At 38.2% G+C, this 11,923-nt stretch overlaps 1 protein-coding gene across 1 annotated transcript; it reads left to right on the forward strand.

Annotated features, from left to right (window-relative positions):
• Positions 1-3,399: 3,399 nt before the first annotated feature.
• On the forward strand, positions 3,400-11,571 carry poglut2 (protein O-glucosyltransferase 2). Its single transcript, XM_073474330.1, has 10 exons — positions 3,400-3,882; positions 5,490-5,695; positions 5,822-6,027; positions 6,828-6,905; positions 7,649-7,821; positions 8,535-8,772; positions 9,553-9,762; positions 9,879-9,968; positions 10,215-10,319; positions 11,408-11,571. Exons 1-10 carry the CDS (start codon positions 3,689-3,691, stop codon positions 11,423-11,425), a joined length of 1,518 nt encoding a protein of 505 aa, XP_073330431.1. The 5' UTR covers positions 3,400-3,688; the 3' UTR covers positions 11,426-11,571.
• Positions 11,572-11,923: the final 352 nt, after the last annotated feature.

Here is an 11,923-nt window from a genome sequence, read left to right on the forward strand (position 1 = left end):
AGTCTAATCACACTGATTTAAGTTCACTTTTCGGCTGCTGCAACTTACAAAAGCATTATTAAACGATGACAAGGAATATCTCACCCCCCAACGACAGTTGTCTGAAAAGAGAGAGCAGATTAGTGTGAGGCGTGTAGAAAGAGTTAATTCTGGACACAGTGTGTTTATATCTACAGTATGAACCTATATACTATTCATGTGCCATAAAAAACAAGGTGAGTGAATCCACTCGCTGTAGACTAACTAACAAAGAGCTAATATGTGGTAGTCATCATTTGTTTCCTGTTTGATCCGAACAGATGAGACATGTAGTTCTTGGAGTTGGCAATTGAGGGCATTTATCAAAGTCAAATAAGTCTGTTTTCTTTATGAAAAAATACACATAAGAGGGTGTTTTTTAATTTATTTGTTTACTCTTTTGGGGTTGTTGCTGGTTCACCATTTGAGTCTTTAGCTGCCTTTGTCAGAAGTTTAGTAAGCCATTAGGTTGTGTGTGTGTGTGCGTGTGTGTACGTGTGTGTGTGAGAGAGAGAGAAAGAGCGCCACAAATGTTAAATAAGCGGACTCTTTCTCTACCAAAGCAATCAAAAATGAATGACACCCTCCCATTTCTTTACACGTTTTCACCCAAGCGGCCCTCTGCTATGATCACCAACCATTCCTTGAAAGATTGTCACTGTCTTTGTGAGTACGAAGAGGAGAATCACACCCATTTAATCGCTATCAACGAAAGGTTCAGGAGAAGTAACAGTATTTTTTGTTTTTTTCAGTGATGTTCAGATGTGAGTCAGTGAAGAAACTATGTACATGTGTAAAACATTCGCAAACGATTTCAACTGAAGGCAAATAATGTTATCTTTTTTTCGTTCAATATTGTTCTTGATGACTATGATATCCTCTCGTCGCAGTCCTATATTTGATGGTGACGGCCTCTCAACTGAAGGCTCTTGTATGTTAAAAACAACAAAATGTTTCATGATACATGGTTGTGTATCATATTGTGATTGTGTTGTACATGTCAATGGGTAGCCACATGACGCAGGCAAACAGCATTAACTGAGGAGGATATTTTGTACTTGTGTATCTGTCTGTACTTTGAATTGATCTGAAAAACCAAACAGAGGATTATTGATGTCCATCTTGCACACATCGGGCCTTTATGCACACGAGCATCAACGCATATGAAGCATCACTCCCACATAGAATATGCACAGCGACACATGCGCTCAAAACCTAAAAATATAAAAGATACAAACAAAAATTGCGAGTCATTTCTGCCTGCTTCCTGTCGGGCTGCTGAGGCATTACTTGGGCGTAAATTACCTTTAAACCCATTTGTTTTCACCAAACTCAACGCACCTGAAATCCTGAAGCAGTGATTTCAGGAATAACACATGATTTGATTCAATGAGGTGTCTTAAACATGTCAAAAAAAAACAACAAATTTCTCTCCTATCTCTGTACCGTCAATGAGATTTGTGTTCAGTGCAGTACTTTCAATAGCAGAGAAAACACACAAAAAAACAAAAACCAAAAGAAAATTAAAAAAAAAAATAAAAATCTGACTTCTACTGACAGGGTGTTTTGTTTGTATGTTTTTGGTTTGTATGTTTTTGGTTTTTATATTAACTGTACAGTTCAATCTTGGGAGAAAGGTGAAACAAAAAACGATAAAAGATAAAGACATTCTTGGGATATTTTTCTCTGTATATGTTGTACCTGTTACTGCTGGTACTGTATCTGGTATTCTGGCTCTGTCTAAATCACTGGAACTCTGTAGTTCTTCACACTGTAGTATCCTGAAAAAGCATTTCTCTGGTTTTCTCAATGATGGCAGCAAAGTTTGTCTTATTTAAATGGATTCTACCACTTTTTGTTCTTATTGATATTATACTAGTGTAATAGAAATTACTTGACAAAAAGAACTGAAAATATGTTGATGCAAAAGCAAACTGAAATAAACATTGATTGATGTACACAGTTGAGACCTCTGTTTCACTGCATGGCCCCTGACCAGAATCAGCTGATGTGTTTTGCTTTGTATCAGGTACAACTTGGTGAAATACAGACGATCATCTCCACATCGGTGATTCTCTACTAACACTGACATCAAGCAGGCTCGAAAGTGCAGCATTATTATTATTGTTATTATTGTTATTATTATTATTACAGTGTAACACCTGCTTTATCACTGGGGGAAGCATACAGTCAGGTAATCATCTCACATGAAAGATCAGGTTCTCAGAAATATTACCGTGAAAATCTATTGTCTCAACATTTCATCTATATCACAATTCTGTTTAAGATTATTTTGCATCCACCCAAATGTTTGAGAGCTAAAAGTACATTACTCAATTACTTTATGGTATTTTACTTGAATCTTTCAATGCAGCTTTATACATCTAGTCCACTGTTCCAGAGGGAGGTATTGTACTTTTTACTCACCTAATACATTTATTTGACCGCTAAGATGAAGAGGTTTCACAAACAAAACTTAATTTAAAAAAGAAATTATCTATTGTTATAATTAAATTAAAAATGATCTCCCTCTCTACTACCTACAACAATAAAATACTGCAAATACAATGTCATTTTTATGTGGTATAGCTACTTTTATTAAAGTACTTACAGGCATTGTTGTCCCCACACTTCCATTCCTTGCTTTCAAAGTTCCAATAATGTATCACGGAAAAAAGCCACAGAGAAATCTATAAAAACAAGCCACATTCACATTTTCCCCCCCTCTTTTTATTAAATACATACAAACAAACAATCCATACAAGTTCAAAATTCCAGTCCAACCTCTGCACAACCAAACATCAACAAACAAAACAAAACACAGTTTAGAGGTCTGCTAATTAAAAGGAGTAAATTTGAAATGTATACATAGTCAAATCTGTAACTTTAAAAGTGTGACAGGGGGGCAATCATTCAAGCCATTTCATTTTATGAATGTAATATTTTGCTAAAATAATAATTAAATTAATGATATACATTTCATCTGGGGAGAAGTTGGACTTATCAATCTTTGTTAGTGACTGAAAGGTATTTCTGTAAGTCAAGCCAGAAAGTATGGAAAAATACTAAATGTACCAAAAGATTTACTAAAAGTAGTTTGGAAACAATCTGGAAAAACACCTTCACAATCACAAAAAGAGCATTAGCCACATTCACACAGATCCCATCCCATTCACTCAGCACCATCCATCTCCAGCGTGTGCACAAGGTTTTAACTTCCGGGTTTCTGTGCAATCAGGTCAGCGGAGTCGAATGCTGATCAGCCAATCACGCCCAGGGTCGGTGGAGTAGCGGCCAATCAGATCGCCGCATGCCGCCTTCTTATCCCGCCCCCTGCTCAGTCTGCAGACAGTTAAGTGATTTCACTAGCTAACGGTAACTTCGTCTCACTGACGGTGTATTAAAATAATTAAACTTTACGCCTATGTTAGCCAGATGTTAGCTGCTAGCGATGCCACCGCTAGATGATGTTATTCGACATGGAAACGGGACGAAGTAGCGTTTTATCTAACGTTACAGACTTCTGTCCACTCTCCTCTTCTTTTTTTTGTGTGTGTGTTTTGGACATTTTTAAACCAACAATGGCAGGTTTGGAAAGTGAACCTCCGTTGCTAGAAAAGTAACTTTAGCTAACAGCTTAGCTGACAGTGTACCGGGACAGTTAGCTGGTATGTCTCCTCGGCTGTTTTCGTGGTCCACTCTGCTCCTCTGCCTGGATCTGTTCAGACATGAAGTCCCAGGAGCTCAGGCAGGAGCGGTACCCAGTGCTGCGACAACTTTGGTATGGGGACCCGGTCTGGAGGCAAACATGGTCCTCCCTGCTCGGTTTTTCTACATACAGGCGGTGGACAGCTCTGGAACAAAGTAAGTACAGGAGCACAGGCCTGCTAATCATCTTGGGTGTTGCTAATACCTTTTTTTTTTTCCCCCAGTCGCAATAACCTGTAAAGTTTTATTGGCACGCAATGGTGCCTTCAGGTGCTCCACGTAACATCCTACTTTGGAGTTTGTAAACTTTTATATAAATGAAAAAAAAATGTGTAATTTGTTTTATTTGTGCAAATAAGTGCTTTGCTAGAGCCACAAGACAGTGTTAGCTAATTTAATAAAGATTATAATGATAAAGCAGGGCTCCAGACTAACTTTGTACACTCTCAATTTAGGTGCACCCAATAATAACAATAATATAATTATAGATACATTTCTGAACACATCATGTAAATGAGTGAAAACAGGAATAAAGGTGCAGATAAAGGGTTCATCTTCATTTAAATCACAGCACAGGTAACAAGAAATTGCAAAAAGTAAAGTTACAATGTGCTGATGTTTAAAGACCATCAGGGCCGATATTCAGCATTTTCTGATTATCAGTATCTGTGATTTTTCTCTCAGATTGCCGACAAAATAAACTAAACAAAAAATGTGCTACTTTGGTTCTGATGCAGCATCCTCTCACACAATGTCCCCTCCACATCAAAGTCTGGTTGGTAACACAATTAATAGCCTATAAAAACTGAATAATCTGAATCTGCAAAGTAACTAGTAACTAAATTTATCAAATAAATGTGATGGAGAGGATTGCAGAATTGCAGACAGGTGAAAACTTAACCTCCCTCCAGTTTTCCAGACACTGGACAATGAGGTCTGCGTGACTACAAAGAAAGGACATCGTAGAAAATCTTTTCAACCACGCTGACATTTTAATCTAGTCGATAGTGAGAGAGCAAACATGAAAGTTAGCGCCCTGGGGAAAAAAAGTTAGACAGCCTCCAATGGCCCCTTTGTTCAAAAAGCTCCCATGGGTCCAATGAAGACGTCCCAGTTACTCACTGGGTGTCACTTTCACACATGCTTTGGATCTCAAGATATCAGTTTCTCTCTTCCATTCAGGCCGACAACAAAAAACTACATTATTGTTGTCTGCTGGCACACAAGAGAGACAATAACAGCGCCCTAATACCGAGAAGGCATGAAATTTATCAGCAACAACTTGTTATATGTAATTAAAGTGAAGTCAGAAGGTATTAGGAAAATGATGTCATTTAAATTGTTTGTAAATTGCTTCTTTTCAAATCCAGTGTGCTGAAGTGTAACTCAATCCAACAAAATATTCCAACCAGAAAGAAATAGTTGGATTTTAGCATTTACGTGGTTATTAGGCACTAGTATTATCCTACTGAACGGATTATCCAAGGTTTACACCTCTCAATTCAGATCGGGCCTTGGTGGTTAATCTGATTGGGGTATTATTCCATTTATTTTGGGAATATTAAGGGTTATGATTAAATGCTTGTGCTTTTCAAGTAATCATTTTACCTGATTTATATTTGGAAGCAAAAATACACACTTCAACTGTCAAATTAGCATCAGAATAAATGATTTCTTTTAGGTATTCATATTTGAAAAAGTTTGGTTATGGAGACCTTTTAAAAAGAATAATTCTCCCATCCTCCGTATTCTCCCTGTGACAGTTTGACGACGTCGCCTGGTGAGAAGACGTTTGAAGTGAAGATCGTGTCTCCAGTGGAGCAGTTCACCAGGATCTGGATCCAAGTCCTGGATCGTCAGGATGGCTCCTTCCTGGTCCGCTACAGAATGTACGCCACCTACACGGACATTCACATCCACATTCTGCTCAAGAACAAGCATGTTGCCAAGTCACCATTCATTCTCAAAGGTAGAACACGATCCAAGCTGCCTACACAATATGTTTAAGGATGAAAACTGTGGCTGTCTGGCTCCACTAATATGGCACATGTTTTAAATATGATATTCATTATGTTCCTGTGTTTTTCCTCTGCAGGCCCAGTCTATCATGAGGGCTGTGACTGTCCCCAACCCAGTGGCTCTGTATGGGAGGCCCACATGCACTGTCCTCAGACCTTCCCCCAGATAGACAGGGACCTGTCCCTCTATGCCAGTGTCGACCCAGATCGCAACGCGCAGGAGATCCCACAGCGGTTCGGACAGAGACAAAGCCTCTGCCACTACACTGTTAAAGACAACAAGGTACCTCACATGTATGATACCAGAGACGACAAAAACGGAAGAAAAAAGCAATAAATATCAAACAAACTGCCTGATGTAACAGAAAACCTACATTAAGTAGTACATTTCCAAAAAATCCCCGGATTCTCTTTCAAATATCATCATAACCAAAGGGTAGCATGGTAATAAAGTGTAGTATTTCTTTAGGATGAGTAGTAATTAGGGCTGTGTAGTAAAGTAAAGTGGGCCAGGAGAGCCTGGAGCTATGTGACACACCTGTATGAACAGTCTGTCAACCAGGTGTTCAAGGGTACAATCTTCTCAAAATACCACTGTAGACGTCAATCCAGGTTCCTGTTTCTGTCTACATCCCTATTGTCACAGTGCTACATTACCTGGGAACATCCAGTAGTTTATCAGCTGTCGCTGATTTGCACTCACATTGTAATTTATACTTTCTGTTATGAGACAGGTTGGGTGTCCACTAAAAAAAACACAGTTCTGTGCAAAACAGTAAAAACCCAACACAGTTAACTAGCTGTAAAGTGTGAATTAACAAAATGTCTGCTACTTGTCTTGTTATCTATATGTAACTGTGAAACAACTCATATGTAAGTATGACATTTATTTGGAAACACTAATCTGACAATCCACTTATTAGTTTTCCAGAAGCTTTCAACCTTATCACTGATCTTCATCAGCAAAGTCCAAAACTACGTAGTGCCCCTTTTAAAAATAAAAGTTAGTCCCTGAACTGATGAAACCTCCTGTGATGTTTTATTATGATGATACTTGATTTTGTTCTCTTTATTCTTATTCAGGTCTACGTGAAAACCTTTGGCGAACATGTAGGTTTCAGAATCTTTATGGATTCCATCCTCCTGTCACTCACCAGAAAGGTACGCTCGTCTTGGACTGAAACACTTTAACCATTTCACTCTTTAGGGATGCACTGATATATTGGCTAACCATCAGTAGAGGCCGATATGTGCAGTGGCACATTCATGAGCTGTTGCCTGGAGACATTCCTGCCTTGAGTTTTTAAAAGGGATCAACTAATATGTTTTTTTCAGAGCTGACATGGATACTAATTTCACACACATTTCTAAATAATTCATGTAATTGGCAATCAGGCACAAAAAAAGGACAATGATACAGATAATTGGAAAAATGCTGAATATCAGCCCCAATAATCTCTCAGGCCAATAATTGGTCTATTCACTATTTTAAAGGCAACAGAAGAACTAAAAAAAATCTTGTCTTTCATAATTTTATCTGATCTAATTTGTGCACTTTCAAAGGAAGTTTAATGAAGGGCTGACTGCCTTTAAAATAGTTTAATTATTAATTAATTAATTAATAATTTCTTAGAATGAAGATTTCTTTTTTGCTCTTGATTAAAATGAAAAGGAATAAATAATAATGAAGACAAAATAAATTACAATAGAAACTTTCGGCTATCGGCCAAATTGTTAACTAAACATTAGAATTACACCAGCTGTGCATACATTTTAGAAATTTTGATCACTTTTTCACTTCTATGTTGCATTAATCATTTCATTTGAAGTTTATTATGCTTTAAAATGATTCAAAGTCTTTAAAAATGCACAACATCTATAATGACCATGCTGCTTTCGTCCAGGTGCGGCTCCCTGATATAGAGTTTTTTGTTAACCTGGGTGACTGGCCGTTGGAGAAGAGGAAACCGTCTGAGAGGATTCATCCCATATTTTCCTGGTGTGGCTCTAACAACACCAGAGATATTGTCATGCCCACCTACGACCTGACTGAGTCTGTCCTTGAGACCATGGGAAGGTACGGCTGTGAATCTGAAACACAAACATGTTGTGCAATTTCTGATAAAGCTGAAAAATGTATTCATATTACTGAGTTTGAAAGAAATTAACAATATTATGTAGACACATTGCAGTTTTGCAGTATAAGGATTTTGTTTTTTTCCTCCGGGGGATAACGGTTGAGATACGTCAGCTTGTGTCTACAGACACTGACACTGTCGCAGTGCACATAGAATAATGGATCCAAAATAAACCTGTGTCAGGATGCTCATTATTTCCTCAGTGTTGCTTCATGCATTTTTATGCCATGCAAGATAGCCAATTGGTGTGCAACAACAAAAAAGTTTTGCTGCTTGTATTTTATTTTACATCTAGATTGAGCCAGGAAAACAGCTCAGCTCATCACACATACATTGACTTTTTGCCCTGCAGGAATTCTCGCCTTTTAATGAGTGATACTGGTTCACCAGGTGCAGAATAACATCTCTTCATGACAAAACTATATTTTAGCGCCCGCTGCAATGACCTTGTAAAGTAGTGCAATGTATGATTTAAAGGCTCTAAAGGAAAACCTGACAGTATGAAGTCATTCTTTATGTATATACACATGCACGACTGTGAGGCCCTAATTACTGTCTTAATATCTACATTTTCATTCTGCATACGAGTTCATAACTTTGACAGACGCTGAGATTAATAACTCGAGCAACATATTGTGTATTCAATCAACAGAGTAAGTCTGGACATGATGTCAGTGCAGGCAAACACGGGGCCAATGTGGCCTGAGAAGAACACCACAGCCTTCTGGAGAGGCCGAGACAGTCGACAGGAGCGTCTGGAGCTGGTCAAGATGTCGAGGGCTCACCCCGACATGATCGATGCTGCTTTCACCAACTTCTTCTTCTTCAAACATGACGAGAGCCTCTACGGGCCACTGGTCAAACATGTTTCTTTCTTTGACTTTTTCAAGGTGAGAGAGGCTGGTTTAAGATTTCATTCACACTTTAAATGTCTTGGATGCAAAAATGTTTGACTTTTAATAAAACTTTGAAACAAATGATACCAAGTAATGGAAAAGAGATGCTAGGACTGCAGGAGCCAGTGAGAATTAACACTTAACTGCAGCAGTTTGCAGATGTAGCTAATTGTTTTACAACCATAGGAAGTCATTTTCAGCAAACAAGCTGAGACAAGCTGAGTGAACTGAAATTGGTTAGTACAAAAGAGCAGAGAGCAGAAGTAAAATAGTGTCTGAAGGAACTGAATGCAATTAAACCACTTCACATGGAGTTCACAGCCTGTCTGGTGCTCTGAGAGAAGGACATTCAAGTGTAAGGAGAAACTTATGAAATACATTATATCCAATATACTGCTACTTTTATTAAACAGTACAAAGACACCCTTATTACTTAAGAGGAGTCTCTGTATTGTTTGATTCCGATGTAGACGCACATGGCACCGAAAAGTTAGTCTGTTAATAAAACTTGTTGCCTAAATCCGTGTGCTCCAATATACTTCAGAATTTTCTCCTACATTAGTGTCTGGTGAGGAGAGTATAGACGCAGATATTTTTCTAAGGAAATGTTGAACCAAACCAGTGCTCAAGGACCACTAACATTATTTAGGTTGCCAAAAACACATCTCTAATGGGATGCCCATATAGCTTTGTGCCTGCTGTATGTGTAAAAGAAACTGCAAAGAAGATGATTTTGAAGAAACCTCATTATTTCTCATCTTTGTCCGCCACCAGTACAAGTACCAAATAAACATCGACGGTACTGTGGCGGCTTATCGGCTGCCGTACCTCCTGGCAGGAGACAGCGTGGTCTTAAAGCAGGACTCGAGCTACTACGAGCACTTCTACAACGAGCTCCGGCCGTGGGAGCACTACATCCCGATCAGGGCGGACCTCGGAGACCTGCTGGAAAAGATCCAGTGGGCTCGTGCGCACGATGAAGAGGTGATGATTGTGGATAATTCTTAATTTATTGTACTCTTTAAGAATTTCTATAAATAATGAGTAAATAATCTCTTGTTTGTGTCGCTGTTGTTGCTGCGTTTCTTGCTTTCTTTCAGGTTAAGAAAATTGCACTGGCGGGTCAGCAGTTTGCCCGCAACAATCTTATGGGAGACAGAATATTCTGCTACTACTACAAACTTTTCCAGGTAACATTTCTGCAGTTGGAGAGAATATATGAATGAATATATTGAAAAACAGACTGTATAACTGACATTATTATGAGAAAATAGTCCCCGCTCTCTCATCATACAGTCACCCTGGGATAGAAGTATATTCCATTGGTTCTGTTATGGCATTATTTATGTGACTGAGTAAAATTGCATATTTGTTATCAGGATGTACTTCCCCCGCCTGTCATGATTCTCTCTGTGACTCTAATGTTCTTCTTGCAGGAGTATGCCAAACTCCAGGTCACAGAGCCCAAGGTTCGTACAGACATGGAGCTCGTAGAGCAACCTGCTGACGAACTGTTCCCGTGTTCCTGCCACAGGACGAGGGTAAGGGACGACACTGAGTTTACCTTCCATCAGAGTGACTTTGTAGTGTTTCAGAGCCATCATAGAAGCTATGATGAATCTGGAAATATGCAGCAGTTTCTGGTAGATATTTGTCAGAGCCACAGAATGTCTGCAGTATATAATCGTTTTGTAAGTAGATACTTAGAAATGGCAGAAGTCGGTCAACATAAGAGCCAGAGCTGCACAATGTTAACCGACTTTCTAAAGCATGAAAGGCTCTTTACCCAAATCCATGAGCTTCTGACCAGTTTTTGATGGCTGTTCTGTTCAGTAACAAGTCTTTTTCACAGCAGACATTTTGACTTGTCATAGTCAGTTTGTGCTCTAGCAAGACAAACCTGTAGCAGAACAAACCAGAATAACTTCTGACTGTGGTTTTTACCTTGATGGCTTTAAGCTTTTTGTTGTTGTTATTGATTATAATAATTGGGAAATTAAACTGATGATAACGTTTAAACGTTGGTAACGGCCTTCAGGCACGTTATACCACTCTACAGAGTGTGGTTCCCTCTGGTGGATGTAAAGTGCAACTGCACCTGATGAAATAAAGACGAGTTGAACATAAAAATTGTACCAGTGTATTAAAAACCCTGCATAACCTCACAGGTGTTTTCAGTTCCTCTAGTCAGGTTGAAGGCAGGTGGAGCACCGTCAACTTCACATTCTGAGTGATGTTGGTGTAAAATGTGCAGTCCTAGTAGATGCAACAAAGTCATTCAGTTGTAGTTTGTATTCATCCACACAGTCCTGAGAAGAGGTCTAATGAGGCAACAGAAGTGAAAATGACTGTGTTGGTGTTCAGTGAACACGTGGGAGTTTTAGATATGATTAAAGCAAACTGTAATCTAAAACGTTAAATACATTTTTCCATTTGACATAATTTTTTTACAGTACAAAGAATTTTTAAAAGTAAAAGTTTAAACCAAACTTATATACATATGAATATGTAGCTCTTATTGGATTTTACGAATGCAAATATTTTCTGATTCTGTGGGACACATTTTTGTCTAAGTTTTGCCTTCTTGTGACACGACTCCTTCTAACAAATCTTTTTCTTTGTTTCTCAGGCAAGGGATGAACTTTGACCTGCCATCCAGTTACAGTACAATCTTTCATATCCAATATACTGCCAAATAATTTTTGAGTGTTGATTAATAATATTATGACAATGAAATGAATTTCACATTATCTCATTTTTAAAAATAAATATTTGTCTTTTTCTATGTTGAAAGCAGTTGTTCTTCTTTTCTACTTTTGTATTATCCACTCACACACAAGACACAAAAACTCGCTGGAATTATCTTAAATAGTATTAATATTAGTATTACTTTTATATTCAGCAATGTAATGATTGTCTAATATAAAATCTGAGTCACAGCTGCCGTTTTCCTGCATTTCCTGCACTTTTACTTTAGCACTTGAGGTATATTTTCTAGATTTTATCACATACTTTTAATTAAGTAATGTGCAGCATTTTTACTTGTGATATTAGTAGTTTTACAGAGTGATATTAGTACTTTTACTTACATAAAAGATCTGAATATTTTCTCCACTGCTGTGCTCAGCCTTGTGGCATTACTAAA

The sequence above is a fragment of the Pagrus major genome, chromosome 9, assembly GCF_040436345.1.
Source record: "Pagrus major chromosome 9, Pma_NU_1.0".
Taxonomy (NCBI): domain Eukaryota; kingdom Metazoa; phylum Chordata; class Actinopteri; order Spariformes; family Sparidae; genus Pagrus; species Pagrus major.

Bases quoted from the DNA above. Each gene is read 5' to 3' on its own strand.
- poglut2 (XM_073474330.1), top strand. From the start codon at position 3,689: ATGTCTCCTCGGCTGTTTTCGTGGTCCACTCTGCTCCTCTGCCTGGAT. The intron at 6,028-6,827 runs GTACCTCACATG...ATTCTTATTCAG, and splicing joins ACACTGTTAAAGACAACAAG to GTCTACGTGAAAACCTTTGG. The intron at 9,969-10,214 runs GTAACATTTCTG...TTCTTCTTGCAG, and splicing joins ACTACTACAAACTTTTCCAG to GAGTATGCCAAACTCCAGGT.